This window comes from Peromyscus eremicus, chromosome 16_21 (genome assembly GCF_949786415.1).
Source record: "Peromyscus eremicus chromosome 16_21, PerEre_H2_v1, whole genome shotgun sequence".
Taxonomy (NCBI): domain Eukaryota; kingdom Metazoa; phylum Chordata; class Mammalia; order Rodentia; family Cricetidae; genus Peromyscus; species Peromyscus eremicus.
The window spans coordinates 33,953,907-33,973,224 of record NC_081432.1 but is presented as its reverse complement, the minus strand read 5'-3'; the positions used below and the strand labels follow the sequence as shown (position 1 = coordinate 33,973,224).

Here is a 19,318-nt window from a genome sequence, read left to right as displayed (position 1 = left end):
ACATGGCCCTTACTTGTGTAAGCACTGTTTGAATTTAAGTCCAGAGTTTATCAGGATGGTGCTAACTAATGAAGCTTTGTGTGCAAAGCCTCTCTAGTGGCCCCCAGGACTGTCCCTAAGAATTCTTCTCTGCCTTCTGCAGCCCATAATAACATAGCTGAGCAGTTCTGAAGCTCAGGGGTGTTTGGTTTTTTCCTCTTATTCTATGGCTTAGGGACGCTTTCCTTGTTCCCTTCAATCAGTGGAGAGTCTGAGCTTTAAAAGAATGATGTCTAGAAGGCCATGTACTACCTATGGCAGAGCCAGGGACCAATTGACTCCAGAGCACAAACTCCCTTGACTTTGAATCTTCAAGACAACCTTGTTGGCCCTGTCTGGGGTCTCCCTTAGCCTATGGATAACTTTCTCTACAGTCTGTGCCCCTTAATACTTGACCACCTTCCCTCTGCCCATGGAGTGGGAGCAGGCATGGGCATACATCCTGTGGGAAGCCATCTTTAAAATTCACGGCTTCTGTTCTCAATTAGGTAGGCGGGTTTGGATTTTGGTTTTGAGTTTTGCTTGTTCTTCGGAAATGTCCCATGTAAGTGGAAAGAAAGATGCTTGTTACCTCACTTTCCAGAGATGCTTAATTCTTCTGTGAATGAGGCAAAACCCAGAGCATTTTTCCCCTGCAGCAGCTGTAACTGCCATTTTTGGTCAAACCAATCATTTCTACCCTACTGTCTCTTCCAGACATGACCTAACAGCTCTATTCTCTAGAGGGTGTCGAGTTCTGCCTCCCATATACACACAGAAGTCTCTACAGGGGACGTCTGGAAACCCCAAAGCCTGTTGCAGATGACCTCATACAGAGAAATGACTTCTTTAAAAACCAAACACAGAGGGGAATTCCCTGTATTGTCTTCAAACATCATCCTGTTCTTCCAGACCTTCCCATAAAGGCCGTTCCTGGTTCCTCGATAATGGACCATTATCGCCAACATCTTTTTATGTTATTATTGTTGTGATAAAGTACACATCATGTACCATTTGCCATTGACAGGTAATATCACATCTGCCATCATCACCATTTAAGCACATAGTTCAGTGACATCAAGGCAGCTGCACTGTTGCACAGCCATGCCCACCATCCATTTCCAGAACTTTTCATCTCCCTAGACTCCATCTCTGCACAATAGTTCCGGCCCCGCAGCCCCTGGCAGTCACCATCCTTCTCTCTGCCTTTCCGTGATTTTGACTATCTGGGGCCCTTGTACAGTGTTTGCCCTTTGGTAGCAGACAAATTTCACTTAGCATAATGTTTTCAGGTTTCTTTCCTGTCCTAGCCTGTGTCAGTACCAAGGTGCTGTGTTCCATTGTACAGCTATGTTCATCAGTCAGTGGATGTGGCACCATTCTGCCTTCTAGCTATTATTGTGAATAATAATATTTCTATGGGCATACATAGCATGAATTCTAATTGGTCTTAATAATAAAAACCCAGAGTCAGATATCAGGGTGAATGTTGCGTCCACCTCGACCAGCAAGGAAGACGCAACACCAGGCTCTTCTCCAAGCAGTTTATTCAGGAGCCTTGAACAATCTTCTGACCCCGGGGAAAGCTATCTTCTGACTCCGGGGAAAGCCATCTTCTGACTCTGTCTCTGTCTCTGTCTCTCTGTCTCTCTCTGTCTCTGTCTCTCTCTCTCTCTCTCTCTCTCTCTCTCTCTCTCTCTCTCTCTCTCTCTCTCTGTCTCTCTCTCTCTCTCTCTCTCTCTCTCTCTCTCTCTCTCTCTCTCTCTCTCTCTCTCTCTCTCTTGCCAACCAACCCCGTAGTGCCACGTGGACAATGCTGATAGGGTCAGACATACACAAGCAAGCCAGATTAGGTCCAGGTGCTCGGAAGCAAGCCAGATCCTAGCCTTAGCCAAATAAGGAGTTGTTTATCCCAGAGAACACCTGCCATCGGGAAGGCGGAAGCCGGACGCCGGCGCCATCTTTGAGGCGCGGCCGTGCACGGCTCTCTACAGGTGAAAGCTGAAAGATCAGAGAAGCAGAGCAGCCAGCCACTAGAAAGACTTCTTACCTCTAGGAATCCTCAGACTGAAAGGGAGTGAGGGCCTGTCACCTCCCACTTTATATTCCTCTTTCTGCCCAGCCATATATATATATCACTTACTGTCTCTACCTCCCTAGTGCTGGGATTAAAGGCGTGAGATCCCAAATGCTGGGATCAAAGGTGTGTGCCACCACCACTGCCTGACTGTTTCTCTTTTAGACTGGATCGATCTTGTGTAGCCCAGGGTGGCCTTGAACTCCTGATCATCCTGTTTCCTCCTTCCAAGTGCTGGCATTAAAGGTGTGTGCCACCACTGCCTGACCTCTATGACTAACTGATGGCTTAGCTCCGCCCTCTGATCTTCAGGCAAGCTTTATTTGTTAGATCACAAACTAAATATCACCACAGGTATACAAATATCTATTTAAGTGTGTACATTTATTTCTTTTGAATATATAACTAGAAACAGAATTGCTGGATCATAAGGTATTTCTATTTTTATTTTTCTTGATTTTTAGTTAACATGTGAATTAATGGAATTTGTTGTGAAATTTCCCTACATATGTGTGCTCTTATCCATCTGCCCCACTTCCCTTGCCTGTCCTCCAATCCCACCCTCTTGCTGGCGCATGTCCTCCCCCACAAATAGCTCCTGTATAGAAGCTCTTTATAATCATGCAATCCCACTTGTCAAATCTTGGAATTACTTCCTGTGGTCCTACGGTCCCTTTAAGAAAGTCCTTGCTTATGCCTGTACCTAGAAATGTTTTCCTCTAGCAGCCAGGGTTCCGGTGTTACCAATTATGGTCTTTGATCAATTTTGAATTGATTTTGGTCAGGGTGAAGGACATGGATCTAGTTCTTTCTTCTACTTGTGAAAACTCTAGTTTTTCCAGAACTATTTTTTGAAAATGCCGTCTTTTGTCCAGTGTATATATTTTTGACACATTTGTTGAAGATTTAGTTGGCTTAGTTGTATGGGCTTGTATCTGTCTCCTCTGTTCTATTCTATTGCTCCACATGTTTCTTTACCAGCAGTTTGTTACTATGGCACTATAGTGTAGTTTGAGATCAGGATTCGTGATGCCTCCATGATGGCTCTTTCTGATAGGAGTTGCTTTGACTATTGGGGGGTCTTTCGTGTTTTGTATTAATTTTTGGACTTTTTTTCTTTTTCTGTGAAGGACAACACTAGGATTTTTATGGCAACTGTGTTGAATCCATAGATCAGTTTTGGTAATAGAGGCATTTCACAGAGTTAACTTCTCCAGTGTCCCCACGAGTGGGGGAGCTTTTTCTACCTTGGGATGCCTTGTTCGATTTCTCTTTTCAGTGTCTTAAAGTTTCTATTGTAGATGTCTCTCACTCCCTTGCTTAGGTTTATCACTAGTCATTTTTAATGATTTAAGATTATTTTATCTGGGCATTTTAAAGCTACTATGATGAGATTCTTTTCTGATTTCTTTCTTGGCAAATGCATTATTGGTATATAGAAAAAGTTGCTCATTTTTTGTAAGTTAATTTTGTGTCTACTACTTTGCTGAAATTATTTTTCATGTCTAAGAGTTTTCTGGAAGAAGCTTTAGAGTCTTTAAATATATGGCCATGTGATCTGCATATAGGGACAATTAGACTTCATCGTTTCCTATTTGTATCCCTTTTATTTCTTTCTTATTTATCTAGCAAGACTTCAAACACGTGATTGAGTAAGAGTGATGAGAACGGTAACCCTTGTCTCATTCCTGATTGAGGGAGGAATCCTTTCCATTCTTCTCTATATAGAGTAATGGTGGCTGTAGGCTTTTCATATAGACCCTTTATTAAATTGTGCTATGAGCCTTCAATTTCTAATTTCTTCACGAAGAACTATTTCATTCATAAAGGAATATTGTACTTTCTCAAAAATCTTTTCTGTATCGATTACAAAGATCCTGTGATTTTTGTCCTGAAGTATACTGGTGTGCTGTATTACCTTTATTGATTTGCATGTGTTGAACCATTCTTGGTCATGGTATATGATCTTCTTAATGTGTTCTTGAGTTAAATTCACAAGAATTTTATTGAGACTATATGATCTGTATTCATCAGGGCAATTGACCTGGTTCTGGGATTTTCTTTGTTAGGATGCTTTTAATTACTATTTCAGTCTTGTCGACTGCTGTGGATCTGTCTATATTGTTTATATATGCTTGATTTCATTTTGGTAGGCCATATGCTTGTAGGAATCCATCCATTTCTTCTAGATTTTTCCAGGGCTGTTTGTCTGTACTTTCAGACTTCCAAGTATTCCCTATGATCCTCTAGATTTAATTGAAATCTATTTCAACATCTCTTTTTCATGTCCAACTAGATTAGTTTGAGTGTTTCTCTCTCTCTCTCTCTTTCTCTCTCTCTTTTTGTCAATCTTGTTTATCATTTCAAAGAGCCAGAATTATGTTTGATTGATTCTATGTTCTCTTAGTTTCCATTTCATAAAGTTCTGTTCTAATCTTGATTACCTCTTGCCACCTACTGCTTTGGGGTTTGGCTTATTCTTGTTTTTCTAAGACATTGAGGTGCCATTTATTTGAAATCTCTGGGTTTTTTGTTTGTTTGTTTGTTTGTTTGTTTGTTTGTTTTTGGTTTTTCGAGACAGAGTTTCTCTGTGTAGCTTTGCGCCTTTCCTGGAACTCACTTGGTAGCCTAAGCTGGCCTCGAACTCACAGAGATCCGCCTGGCTCTGCCTCCCGAGTGCTGGGATTAAAGGCGTGTGCCACCACCGCCCGGCTGAAATCTCTGGGTTTTTAATGTCATCACTCATAGCTATGAATTGTCCTTTTAAGTTGTGTTTTAATTTTCATTTCATCCTAGAATTTTTCTCTCCCCTTTCTTCAGCAACCCACTGATCATTCATGAATGTTTTATTCAGTCTCTAAGTATTTGTGATTTCTAGAGATTCTATTGCTATTAATTTCTAATTTGATTCCATTGTGGTCTTTTAAATACAAGAAATTGTCCCAACTATTTTCTATTTGTTAAGACTTACTTTATTCTTAGAATATGTTCTATTTTGAAGAAGTTTCCATAAGCAGCTGAGAAAAATATGAATACCACATATGTTGGATAAAATATTCCATAGATATCTACTAAATCCATTTGGTCTATGATATAGCATTTTGGGCTTTATGGGCCTGCATAGTGTCGTTTAACTATAGAGCTTCTTATTGGTTTTTAGTTTAAATGACCTATCTGAAGATAAAAATGAAATATTGATGTCTCCCACTATTACTACATGAGGACATATCCAACGTCCTTTAACGTCCATTAGAATTTGTTTTATGAAATTGGGAGTCCCAACATTTGGTGCCTATGTTTATGATTATCATGTCCTCTTATATATTGTTCTCTTTGATAATATGTAGTGGCCTTTTTATTTCTTCTAATTTTGGTTAGAAGACCATCCACATCAGAATAGCTACAGCAGCTTGTTTCCACCTTTTACACACTCACTAGATTAACAACCATCCTTCCACACTCAGGTCTGTGCAAGTCTTGGCTAGAGAGGTGTGTGTCTTGGAAGCAACACCACTCTGGATCCTGTTTTCTTAACGCAGTCAGTGACTCCATATCTCTTTATTTGTGGTGAGTTGAGGCCATTTACATTTAAGGTTATTATTGAAAGATGTTTACTAATCCCTGGAGTTTTGTTGATTGTTTCTGATTGGTTGGATTGTTGTTTATTCTTTCCTTTAGTATTAAGTTCTGCTGATTTTCTTTGTCAAACATGATGGAGTGCTTCTTAACATTTCCTTATTCATCTGCTCATCTCACAAAATGTATTCTTTCATTTGCTCTTGAGATTAAGACTTTCTTCGTCCCAGGCACACAATATTCCTTTTGTGTTCTTTGTAGTGCTGGCTCAGGGGCTTTGATGGTTGGCTTTACTTATCAACTTGATGCAACTTAGAATAACCTTAGGAAACTGTCTCAATGAGGAATTGCCTACATTGGGTTGGCCTGTGGGCATATCTGTGGGAGACTGTCTTAATTAAATTAATTGATGTGAGAAGCCCCAGCCTACTGTGGGTCTTCTTAAGAAAGGGAGTCCTGAACTGCAGGAAAGTGGAAAAATCCAGTTAGGCACAGAGAGCATGCAACTAAACACACACACACTTATTTCCTTGTGCTCTTGACTATGGATGAGATGTGACAAGCTGCTCCAAGCTCCTGCCACTGTGACCTCCCTTGTGTGATGGACTGTAACCTGGGATTGTCAACTAAATAAATCCTTTTGCCTCTCAGTTGCTTTTTGTCAGGGTATTTTCTCATAGCAACAGAATTCAAACCACTACAGTAGTCATGAATTACCATAGTTAGTAGTTATCTTGAAATGTTCTTAATTATTCATCAATGCAAAAAGATAGACTCAGTGAATTTAGGAATGTTGGTTGAAAGCTGTTTAGTTTCAGGACTTGAAATAGATTTTCCTGTGCTTTCCTGGCTTTGAAGTTCCTCATGGGAGGTCAGATATTCTGATGTAGTTGACATTTGTCCCTTTCAACTTTTAATATTGTTTCTTTGATTTTTATTTTTAACAACTTGACTATATTATTTCACAGAAATGTTCTTTTCTATTTGTGATTCCAAGTGACCCTTGTGTTCTCTAGATTAGGAACTTTTCTGCTATAATCCCACAAACTAGGTTCTCCGTGTCTATAATTTTTTTTTCTTCCCCACCCCCATTCCCCGTGTGTATAATTTTTATCTCAGTCTCCCGCCCTGGATTCATAGCCTGGTCTTCTGATCACTCCCCAGAGCTGTGGACATCGTAGCCATGCTTATTCTGCTTTATGTTTCTTTACTGAAGTTTGAATCAGTATTTTCCCAATGTGTCCTCCATCCCTGACCGTTCTTCTTTCTCTTGGTCTAGCTCATCAGTTATACATCTCACTACACGTCTCAACTGATTTATACATTTCTAGTTGTTGGGTTTTTTTTTTCTTCAAAATCTCAATGTCCTTGTTAAATTGCTCCTCCCATGAAGGTGAGTTTATCATCTGTTTTACTCACTCTTATATGTGGCTGGCTTTCCTGCCCAGATCCGACACTGAATTCATCTCTTTGTTTGTATTTTCTTTGGGATGTTTTATTTCTTTTCATTTTTTTACTACACCTCATCTAGCATTTTACTTATTTCAGTGACTTTTGATTCAGTAGGCTGTGCCCTTGTGTTTTCCATACTTTCTAAGTAGTGCTGGGCCGGCCTTCTGATGCCGCTGAGCTGTGAACTTGTGTCTCTCGGGCTGGAGATCTCTTCTGGCTTTATTTAAAGGTCTTCCTACCACACAGCCTGCTCTTTTTAAAATGTTTTTATTCTTTTTCAATTTTATGTGTATGCGGGTTCTATCTGCGTGTATATCTGTGAACCGTGTTTGTGTCTGGTGCCTGGGGAAGCCAGAAGAGGGAGTCAGGTCCCGTGGAACTGGAGTTATAGATGGTTGTGAGGCAACATGTAGGTGCTGGAAACTAAACCCAGGTCCTCTGGAAGAGCAGGCAGTGCTCTTAATCGCTGATCCATCTCTCCAGGCTCCCTACATTTTTTAAAACACTTTGTGTATGTGTGCACATGCACACACTATATTTGTGCAGATGACTACAGGGGCCAGAAGAGGTCTTGCATTCCATGAAGCCAGAGTCTCAGGCAGCTAAACTCCCAGATGTGGGTGCTGGGAACTGAATTTCGGTCCTCTGGAAAAAAACCAGCAGGCTTTCATCTCTCTGGCCCCAGGAAGCTTACTTCTAAGGATTCAATCCTTTTACTACTTAGAGAGGAGAAAATACTACTGGAATAGCAATATCACCAGACTATAGACAGTATAAAAGGACATTTAAAATTAGTTGATCCCACTAATATATCTCCACACATCTTGAAACAGAAAAATTCACAAAACTAAGATAGAGTGTTTTCTGAAGTTAAAAGTGACTTAAGGCAAATGTGGAAACTGTAAATGAAAGAGGCAAAAGGAAACAGGGGTGAGGAGAAAGTCGAGAGCAGTGACAGCTAAATAAAGAAGATAAACCAGAGAGAAGTGGAGGAAGATATTGAGCGGGGAAGAGAAATTATTTTTAAAATAAAGGAAAAGTTAATTCTCAATAATGAGAAAGTTTAAAGACAAAAGTAAAATGTAAGAAGGTAACTAAATAAGAACCGGTTCACTTAAGTGACTTCTCTTCTTTGTGTGGGGAGCACTCTCTGCTGTCCACACTTCACTTTGCACCCTCCCAAGATTTTTCCAGGCTGTACCTCTCTGGGTGGGCTACTGTTCTATTGGGGAGGAGTCTCCCAAGTACATTAAGAACTAGGAAAGCAGCCACAGCCCTGAGAGCTGTACAAGTGAAGGACCAGTCTGTACTTTCTTTATTTTTTTTATTTATTTATTTTTAATTTTTATTTTGCAATACAATTCAGTTCTACATATCAGCCACGAATTCCCTTGTTCTCCCCCCTCCCGCCCCCCTCACCTTTCCCCCAGCCCGCCCCCCATTCCCATCTCCTCCAGGGCAAAGCCTTCCCCGCAGACTGAGATCAACCTGGTAGACTCAGTCCAGGTAGGTCCAGTCCCTTCCTCCCAGGCCGAGAACTCTGAGGCTCCACTGGGCTATCTGACATCTACAGCGGCATCCTGCCGGTCTGTACTTTTTAGTAGCCTTATGTACTGGTCATCCAGCTGGAAGGATGCCGCTGTAGATGTCAGATAACCCAGTGGAGCCTCAGAGTTCTTGGATTCTACAGCAGTGAACAGCAGACAGGCAGCTCTAGAGACTGGTCCATTTGTGTTCTGTTCTTCATCCCAGGGATGTTCTTGGTAGATAAGGTATGCTTCTGGCCCAAGAGTGCAGGGCTGCTCTGTGCTCCTCACTGCCTGAGGCGAGTCTCTGACCATCTGCTCTTTTCAGCTCGTCAGCATCCAGCCTCTCTCATTCTCTGTAACTGCCTTCCAGATATCTCTCTGGCCCTGGGACTGTAGAGGGTTAAATCAGGCTCCCTGACTCATGGATTTCCCCCATTTGAGGGCGCCTCCAGGATTACCTCAGTTTTAAGCAGTAAGTTCCCTCTCAAATGGGACCCAGCCACTGCTCTCTGAGTCATACAGAATGGCAAGATGGAAGTCCTCCCACTGCAGGATTGTCCATTGGAGGAACCAGTCTCACCAATACCTGTAACTGGACCAGGGCTTGTGAGAGCTGTGGGCTCGTCCTGAGGGTAGTGTTCCAGTCGCTTTTCAGCTGCCTACATCATCAACTTTGGGATGAGACTTCTGGTCTACCTCAGAGCCACACAGCTGGAGCTGTTTCAGCTGGGCGTAACTCTGGATGAATCGCCTTTCTCCACACTTTCCAGCTGTTCCTCCACTGCCTATGAGTTTCTCTCTTTGGAGAGAAAGCCTATTTTTTCTTGTTCTGACTCTTCTCCCTCACCAAGTCACAAGGAGGCAGCTCTTAGTTTGCCATCTTACCCAAAAATCCCATGTTTCATTTTTTGAGGAATCTCTAAAATGATTTCCAGAATAGCTGTACCATTTTCCATTCTCACCAACATCACACATCCTTACTAACTAGGGTTTTGTTTTGTTTTTCCTTCTCGTACATGTACATACACACAGATACAATGTCTTCAAGGTTTACTCATCTGATAGTATATGCCAAAATTTATACATGTATGTATGTATAGCTTCATCATAATGGTGTGAATTGATAGCTCATGTCTGTTTTGATTGGCTTCCTCCTATTGGTTAGTTACAATGTGTATCTTTTCATATGCTTATCAGCCTTTGTATTTTTTCATTGGATGCTCAAGCCATTTTTCCTTACTTTGTTTGGGTTCTTTGGGTATTAATAGGACGTTGATGGTATAGCTGTAGGTATTCTTTTATATATCCTGAATATCAATCCCTTGTCAGACATATGATGGGCAGAGATTTTTCTCCCATACCCTGAATTACTTCTCTGTGGATGGACAGTACCCTTTGATGTCTAAGTTTCTTGACTCACTTTTTTCTATCATTGTCAGTAAGGTTTTTTTAAAGATTTATTTATTTATTTTATTATATGGGTATTTTGCCTGCATGTTTATCTATGCACCACATGCATGTAGTATGTGTAGAAGGTAAAGGGGGTTCAGATTCCCTGGAACTGGAGTAGCAGGTGGTTGTGAATCACCATATGAGTGCTGGGAACCAAACCCAGGTCCTCTGGCAAAGCAGCCAGCACTCTTAACCACTGACCCATCTCTCCAGTCTCTGTAGTTGGTGTTTTTAGTACCGTGTCAAGTGTCTCTTTCTTTTGCTTTGTTTGTCCTACATGAAACTAAACAGGTACGCACAGAGCCAGGTCATGTTTCCAAGTCCAGACGCGCTCCCTGCCGGCAGCAGTGCCTCCACCCCTGTCCTGCTGATGGGCCAGGCGGTGCTCCATCCCAGCTTCCCCACATCCCAGCCAGCACCGCTGCAGCCAGCACAGGCTCAGCAGCAGCCCCCACACTACCTGCAGGTAGGTGAGCACCACGGCCCGAGGGAGACACCAGTGAGCTTGGTGAGCAGAGGCTGAGTTCCACACTCAACTTTTATAGGTTTTTTCTTCTTCACTAGTAGAGAGAACAACCTCAAAAACCTTCATATTTGCTTAATTTGAATGCTTAATGTACAGTATGAAAAGTAAGAATAGGTTAACAGTATGCTGTTAACAGTATGGTGGTATGCTGAAAATATGTATTTAAAGGTAATTTTTTATCAGTTTTGCATCTTGATATGCTAATATTTTTACAAAAAAAGGTCAAAAATTAATGACAGTTTTTATCAAACTTTTTAGTGCATAAAAGTATAAAATTAAAACACATTTAGTTAAAGATCCATCAAACTGCTTTAGTAAATATGTTAATGTGTAAAATAAAGTTTGGGCATGAAAACTGGAGGCACATTTCACATAGACACTATCCAGAAAGTAAGAAGTACTATCAAGCAAGTATCAAGCACACCAGAGAAGGAAGAGTGGCTGGCCTGGGGCTTCAATAGGAGCAATGTCCCTTCTGGGGCTCTCAAGGGCTCCATCTTCTCCTCACACATGTCCAGAGCACCCCCCCTAGCTCAACTCATCCTTCACCCTGCCTGGTGGGACTTCCCCTAATAAGGACCACCCACTTGCTCTGCTTGGCATCTTTGAGGCCAAAAGACAACATGCAGAGGCTGAGACATCTTGAGAAGAGTGAGATAGAGATGGAGAGAGACAACATCCTTAAAGATCTGGGATGTCCTTTGATTCCAAAGCTGTTAAGCCAGCTGCGGTATAATTTTCAAATCTCCCTGGCTGTACCCACAGTGATAGTGGGTGTCAACTCTGACTTTGTGGATCTTGTCAGCTCTCGGGATAGGGAAGTAATCTGGCATGGGAAACAATGAGGCCGAGAGACAGGCTCGGATGTGAGAACAGGAAAGGTCTCCGTGTGTATTCCGCCGCCGCAGTAGTTTGCAAACACCTGCTGCATTCTAGGTACCAAGTAGAGAAGTAAAGGGCTCTTCAACCGTCCTGGTGGCCTTGGGATCTCAGAGCACATGCAGGGAGGTGGGCTGGCACAGAACACACTTGGGCTCTGATGGTACAGAGAGCGCGCCTGGTAGGGAAGCCTTCCTGGAAGAAGGCTCAGAGGCATCTCTGGCAGAACCTGACCATCAAGAAAATATCAAGTGTGAGTGAAGGAGAAGAAATGAAAAGATGGGGTTTCACAGACAGCCCAGCATAAGGCCATGGATAGGTATTCTGGGAAGTGTCAAAGGTGGCTTTGGGGCACTGGGCTATTGGAGAGGGACATTTATTTGTAGGCAGGAGTGGAAAATGAGAGTGAAACTTCCAAAGTCGAACTGACTGGGTGAAGCTTTTGCATTTCCAATCACGAAGTCTCCTTCCAGGTTCTGGAAAATGGCAGTATTTGAAGTAGTCACAGGATGAGGGACCTACTTAAGGGGCATACATCTGTCTATGCAGATTCTTCCCTGCCCACCATCTATGTGGGCTCAGACTCACACACACACACACACACACACACACACAGGACGTACAGAGATCATGTGCCTCTCTCTGGTTCAGAAACCTCACTCGCAGCCTCAGCCCCAAGCCCACGGTCCCAGAAGGAGCCCCTCCCCCTTTCCATCTAGCGTTGACACACAAGTGTGCTGTCGGAGAGTTTGGCTCTCCCTCCATCACGCATGCGCATTATGCACACATGCATGCACCACTGCCTAGCCGTCTGAGGGGGAGTCCCAGAGTCTGATAGCGTCTGCTGCAGAACCTGGGGGTACTGAAGTCACTTGAAGAGTGGAGGGACTGGCCAGCCACTCAGCCCCTTTTCTCCTTTTTCCTGCTACAGGCACCAACATCTCTGCACAGTGAGCAGCAGGACTCGCTCCTTCTCTCTAACTTCTCCCAGCAGCCCGGGACCCTGGGCTACGCAGCAACCCAGCCCGCACAACCGCAGCCCCCACGCCCTTCCCGCAGGGTCAGCCGGCTGTCCGAGTCCTCAGGTCTCCAGCAGCCACCCCGATAGTGCCCTGACACTGGAGTCCAGACGCAACCAGCTTTAACCAATGGAAGAGGAGGGGGTGGCCGTGGGGAAAACGGGAAGAAAGGTTTACATGGCTTTGGCACACACCCCCGCATACATTTCAGAACTCCCTATGGTAACCGTGTCTGGAGTGTGGCACTGGCAGACTGGGGAAAGAACAGGAATACTGGCCATGATTCCCTTGCCCTGAGGTTCTCGGGCATCCGCTACAGCCATACCAGACAGGAACCAAGCGCCCCATTATGGGCATCGTTTCCTGGTCTGTCTGCAGAGGTAGTACCTCTCGCTGCCTCCAGGAGAGAGCGCGCCGGGTACCCTACCGACTGACACATGTCCCAAGCCCTAGCTGGCCTTCACTCTCTTGACGGTCTTTCCTTTACAGTCAAGGACTAAGTTAGAGGTCTTTGGAGAGAGAGAATAAAGAGATTATTTTCATTATTTTTAAAAGGAGGTTTTTGTTTTAATTTGCACAGCTGCGCACAGGGGAAATAACTTAGGCACTTTCTGTTTTTGTTTTTTAAATAATAAGGTCTCATGGCTTCCCTAAGAATCCACAATAACAAAAACAGCCCACCAATCAGATAGCGAAGCCTGTTATTAATGAAGCTGCAGATCCACACCCTTGACCTAAACCCTGGTGGGTTGAGGCTCTTCGCCACCACGCCCTTCTGGTCGTCAGCTTCCTCCCTAAACGGAACACTGGATATTCCTGTTGACTTCACTGATTGTAACTACAAAGGTGGACTCCGAGCAAAGCACAATCTCACAGCTAGTCCAGAATTCCCTAGAGACCTCTAAGACCATGAGGGAAGAGGGTCTGCAAGCAGGGCAACCTGGCCAGCTGCAGTCTCCCAGGAAACCAGTCACGTGCTGGCCATCCTGGGGAGGCCGCTGCATCTTTCCACAGATCTTCCCTGACGATTCTGAAGATTGGATTTTCCTTTTTCAAAATGCACTTTGCTTTTTTTTTTGTATGTTTTGTTATGTTGAGATGTTTCTAAAGAGAAGATTTTATGTAATTATAAGAGGAAGTGTAGTGAATTGTACAGCTGTTGTAATAATGACCTATTTCTATAAAAAATAAAATTGTACGGATTATGTGTAAATTATTTTGTATCTGAGACACCAGTTCCATTCCCAAATATGAAAGTATAAAGGTTTCCTTGTGTTTTTCTGTGAGTGAACATTTTGTAATAAATTAACAAGTTTGTACAATTTCCTTTGTCCCTTGTTATACATCCACACATACATCAGTTTACTGGAAAACTATTTGTTTTTGTTTTTTTTTTTAATTTCAAGATATTGAAGCCAGGCACGGTGGTGCACATCTTTACTCTCAGCACTCGGGAGGCAGAGGCAGGCAGATCTCTGAGTTCACAAGGCCAGCCTGGTCTACAAAGTGAATTCTAGGACAACCAGGGCTACACAGAGAAACCCTGTCTCAAGAAAAAAAAAAATCAAGATGTTGAAAGCTTTAGAAGTAGTTTTGGTTCAGCTTTCTGTTACTGTGATAAAGTAAGTGAGGTGATGAACTTTCCAAAGTGGGCTCATGATCTCAGGTCTCAGGGACTTCAGTCCACGGTCACTTGGCCCTGTCACTTTAGGCCTGTGGCGGCATAGAACATCATGGAGTGAGTGAATGGCAGAGCAGGATGCTCACCTCAGGATGGCTGGAAGCAAAGAAAGAGAAAGGGATCAGGGTCCCAATAAAGGCACACCCCCAGGGACCGAAATTTATTCCACTAGGCCCCACCTGCTAAAGGTTGTGGCACACCCAATAGCTGAGGTCCGAAGTTTCAACACATGGGCCTTTTGGGGGCCATTCAAGACCCAAACTACAGTATGGTGGAAACAATACAATAACCGGTACTGGAATGGAGTTCTTGAGCTGCGTGAGTCTGCCGTTTTCCTAAGGGTTAAAGCACGTGACAGGAAAGCACATTTTCACTGTAGTTTCACTGCAGACATGATAACATGAGAACAAGGAAAAGTTCCTGGGAACATCTCAACCTTGTGGACACTGGAAACCTATAGAAACGATGGAGACATTCCCCACCAAAGCAGTCATTCATTGCTTGCGATCATAATCAGGCCAGATCCTGTGGACTCTCACTGCCAACATTTAGACCAGTGATGTCTAAACACACACAAGGTAAGTGTGCCAAGGTATGTGTGAGATGTGCACACATACACACCATTGAGAAGGCACAGAGCAGCATGTCTGAGGTCTTGATCGGCTACAGCCATCTCAGTTACGAGGTCCAGCACGCTAACATGAGGGTACTCTAGTGGTCTACACTGAGTGCTTCCAGGTTCTTGTTGTCTTGTTAATAAAAAGCTGAAGAAGCACACACAAATAGCGACCTAGCAAGGGTCTTATTCAAGAGCACGGTAAATACACAGAATAGACACACTGCTAGGAGAGAGCAGCTGGCGCCAAGCACGATTGCCCTAAGTTACTTTGCAAAGCTTCATTTTGTGAGCCCACGCGGAGGGAGGAGTTAGTTGACAAGGATGAGACTTAGGTGATTTTGTGTTTCCACTGATGGGCTTGGGTTATATAACTCTTTGTTCTCTCAACATGTTCTTTCTCATGATGCATCTAATTTTTGAATCATATGTGTGTCCAATCACGCATAGGCACAGAATGGTAAGGAGATTTTCCCTGAAAGCTCACTCGGTGGACACAGGTTGCCTCGTGCATGTGCACTGAGTACCAGCCTGGTTTGAATTGGCTCACTGCCTGCAGTTCTAGGACATGTTCCATGTTTGACCACAAAGTGGGGTGGGATCCCCAAAGGTTGTTAGGGAGTTGCTAGGGGTTACTAGGATTGACTTCATTTGGAGAAGGTTGTACCCATAGCTCCATGCAGATGGGGGCCCCAGATTGCTAAGTTGCCTGTGAAAACTACCTGAGTGCCTTTGGGAACCACCAAGATGGTCTCTCCCTTTCCAAACATGCTGGCTACATGGAACTATGTTCCTTGCAGGTATGTTATTAAGACAGGTCTGTAGGACAGGTCGCTCTCTTCTGTAAAATGATGCCGGTTCCTTTTTGGCTCTCTAGCTAAAGGACCGATCTTGGATACATGTATCTGTGATTACTCTACGCCTGAGGGCGTGGGTGGGGTAGGTAGTAAAGCCAAAATATTTTGCATCCACAGAGAGGAATATTTACTTCTTGAAGAACTTGAAGTGAACCCTGTTTTTAAAACATGAAGTTTGGATGGAACTCAATAACCTATTTTTTTTTCTTAATTTAACATTGTCTAAGGTTTAGAGATCTGGTTTTTCTGGAAAAGAATTTATCATTTAATTGTAGTCATACTTTAATTGGTGGTTAGCCTCCTAAGTAGAACAAGATTGTTAATGGCCGCAGTCTATTCATTATCCTAAGACTGTCTAGCTGGAAGCCATTAAAAGAGGGTGGAGTATGTTGTGCTCCTAATTTAATTTCGTTCTGCCTGAATTTTACACATGTTCAGAATTTGGATAAACTCAAAAAACTCTTATTGTGTAATATTCCACTAAATGCATGCATCATGGGAATTGTAATCACTGAGCTCTTCATTCATTAGCTTTGCTCATTAAAAGGCTATTTTGCAACCACATCTTTGTTCCAGAAAAACCATGACCTTAACTGTCTGGAAAAGTATAAAGTGTCTTGGTTCAAGAGTCAAGCTTGAGTGTGACCTCGGAATACTTGGTTTAAGATATTACAAACCAACTAAAATTATAGTGTATTCTGTGTCTAACAACTAAAACGTTGCTTGTACAAACAGCACGCTAAGTTGTTATTGTTGTTCTAGACAAGATCTCACTTTGTAGCTCTGACTGGCTTGGAACTTCCTATATAGACCAGGCTGGTTTGGAACTCTCTGTATAGACCAGGCTGGTCTGGAACTCACAGAGATCTGCCTGCCTCTGCTTCTGGGATTAAATGTGTATAGCATCACACCCAGCTGTGTGAACCAACTATTAAGCAGGGTTTTTTTTCTTTTTGGTGGTTTTTCAAGACAGGGTTTCTCTGTGTAGCTTTTGCACCTTTCCTGGAACTCACTCTGTAGACCAGGCTGGCCTCAAACTCACAGAGATCTGCCTGCCTCTACCTCCTGAGTGCTGGGATTAAAGTTGTATGCCACTATGGCTCTACTTATTAAGCAGTTCTTAGCCATGACTTTTGCACTCTTGCCAAAACGTCCTGGTAAAATTTTAGTGATATAAAAATTACTTTAATTTCTGTTCATGTTGTAGCCTGAAGATCTCAAAGTCAGCCATTAATATCCTGAAAAAAAATATCTAATTTGTATCATCTAGAGAAATGTTGTTCATGGTCAGAATTATGCAGATAAAAAGCTTTGTTTTTCTGTAGAAGATCTCATTAGAAATGGAGTAGGGGAAGAAATTTTCTTTTTGAATTGTAATCAGCCATGGGCATGTCTGGTTTATTGACTCCATAAGTTACCTATGTTTTAGAACAAAGTCATGAGCTCATGGGCTTTTATAAACTCAGAGTTTCTCATTAACCATTATTATTTCTATGCTCAAGTTATCACATTCTGACAAAGTGGGAGCTGTCTTCTCTTTCATTTTGTTAGCAAAGCCCTTCCAAAACCAGACTCCAGATTTCTCTCTAGAACATCAGAGGCATGGTCTATTTATCTATTTTCCTCCACCCCAAAGTATGGGATCAACTTCCCTTCTGATATTCTTTTACTTAAAAAAAAATTCAAGAGCCAGGCGGTGGTGGCACACGCCTTTAGTCCCAGCACTCGGGAGGCAGAGGCAGGCAAATCTCTGTGACTTCCAGGCCAGCCTGGGCTACCAAGTGAGTTCCAGGAAAGGCGTAAAGCTACACAGAGAAACCCTGTCTCGAAAAACCAGAAAAAAAATTCAAGATTAAAATCTGGTGCTTAGAGTGAATCTGGGAATCGATATTGGGTAATCATGTGGCTTCAATTCCTACCATTGGCTCATTCTGTTAGGATAGAGCTGAAAGTATACACAGCCGTGCCATGCTCAATGACAGCAGTCACTGATGGACAGCATGGACGAAGACACATAACCCACAGCTTAGGTTTGTAATAGGCTGAAGCACATAGGTATATACACACTACAATGTTTGCACAGCAAAGAAGATGGTCGATGACACATCTCTGAGGGTGTGCACTGCTAAAAAGAGACTTACAAAAGTCACAGAATCACACTGATTTTGCCTATTTAATAGATCATACATTGTGTGATATTTTAGCTTTTTAATGTAATGTAATTCTTATCTAATATTGTCTTTCTCCTAAACTACCATCTCACATAAAGTTACTCGAACTACTGCTTTTCATTTCAAATGCTGTCTATGCCTTTCTTTTCTGGTCCACTATTTGCTGACTTGCTCAAGATCCATCTCTGTTGTATCATAGCAACATCCTCCTCACCAGTCTCCCAGCCCCAGCCTTTTGGAACCTTTTACATCACCAGGCTGCTTTCCTTTTTTGTAGTGGAGGAGGCTTTGTGCCTATCAAATTCAGAGCCTGCATATGTCAGCAAATGTTCTACCACTGAGCTACATCCCCAAGTCCATATTTTCATATTCTCTTCACACACACCCTGTTTTTCCTCTCCCTTCCTCCCTCCCTCCTTGGATCAGGTCTCATTGTGTAGCCAAGGTTAGCCTCTATGTAGCCTAGAGTAGCCTCAGCCTTAATTTGCTATCCTACTACTCTGTGTCCTAAGTGTATCACACCGGCTTCCTTTTAAAATGTTTTTAAGTGGCCTTGCTTAGGAGATTGCACTGGAGTTCAGCCCAGCCTTACTGTACCAACCCACATTCCCATCGAACTCATTAGTGTTTGCACCCCACTAAGAACTGGAACAGAGCCGGTCCACTCCTTTCCTCCTAGCCCCATGGAGAAGTCTTCAGATACTATGAGGTGTGTTTAGGCCACTATTACTACTCCTCCCCTACCCCACCCCTCAGGCGGGCCTCAAACTCACCCTGTAGTCAAGGATGACCTTGAACTCCTGATCTCCTGACTCAACTACAAAGTTCTGGGATCAGAGGCGTGCACCACCACACTCAGGCATTGTTTTGAGATCCGAGAGTGAGCGTGCCTGTCCACCCCAAGTCCTGCCTTTGGGGAATCCGTAAGTACAGCACCCCTTAGCCAAAGGAGGCGGAGACCTAGCTTTCGGGTGAGACCGTGGAGTCTCTACCTGCCTGTCTTTTTTGTCTGTGAGATCCTGAAACGTGCCATTGCTGAAACCCCAATGGATAGGTTGTTTGGACTTGTTTGGATTCGGGGATTTTCCCACAAAAGTGCCTGGTGTTTACGGGCACCTTTCCGACTTGGGTTATGGTCTCAGTCATACCTGGGCCCTTCTGACAAGCACATCACCTAACAGATTCAATAAGTGTAGATTGAACGAATGCGTGAACTCCAAAAACAGAAGAGTGTCTTCTTTGCTGGCCTTGCTCTCCCAGGGTTCAGATTTAAAACCCATCCGGTACCTTCACACAGGGAAGGAAGGACGTTGTTCACAGCAAAAGGCCAGAAGACTGGCAGCCTCAACCCCGCCCCGGCCCCGCCCCGGCCCCGCCCCGGCTCCGGCCCCGGCCCCGCCCCGGCCCAGGCCCCGCCCCACGCCGCTCGCTCCGCCTCCGACGCGCCATATTTACATCACAGCCT

General features: G+C 43.4%; 1 protein-coding gene across 1 annotated transcript; it reads left to right on the top strand.

Moving 5' to 3' along the window:
• Positions 1-9,976: 9,976 nt before the first annotated feature.
• Positions 9,977-13,850, top strand: Npas2 (neuronal PAS domain protein 2). The gene is made up of 2 exons (XM_059282060.1): positions 9,977-10,570; positions 12,441-13,850. The coding sequence occupies exons 1-2, from the start codon at positions 10,382-10,384 to the stop codon at positions 12,615-12,617; spliced, it is 366 nt and encodes a 121-aa protein (XP_059138043.1). The 5' UTR covers positions 9,977-10,381; the 3' UTR covers positions 12,618-13,850.
• The last annotated feature ends 5,468 nt before the right edge of the window (positions 13,851-19,318 follow it).

Coding starts and splice junctions, on each gene's coding strand:
- Npas2 (XM_059282060.1), top strand. CDS start 10,382: ATGAAACTAAACAGGTACGCACAGAGCCAGGTCATGTTTCCAAGTCCA. Junction 10,571..12,440: donor AGCCCCCACACTACCTGCAG/GTAGGTGAGCAC, acceptor TTCCTGCTACAG/GCACCAACATCTCTGCACAG.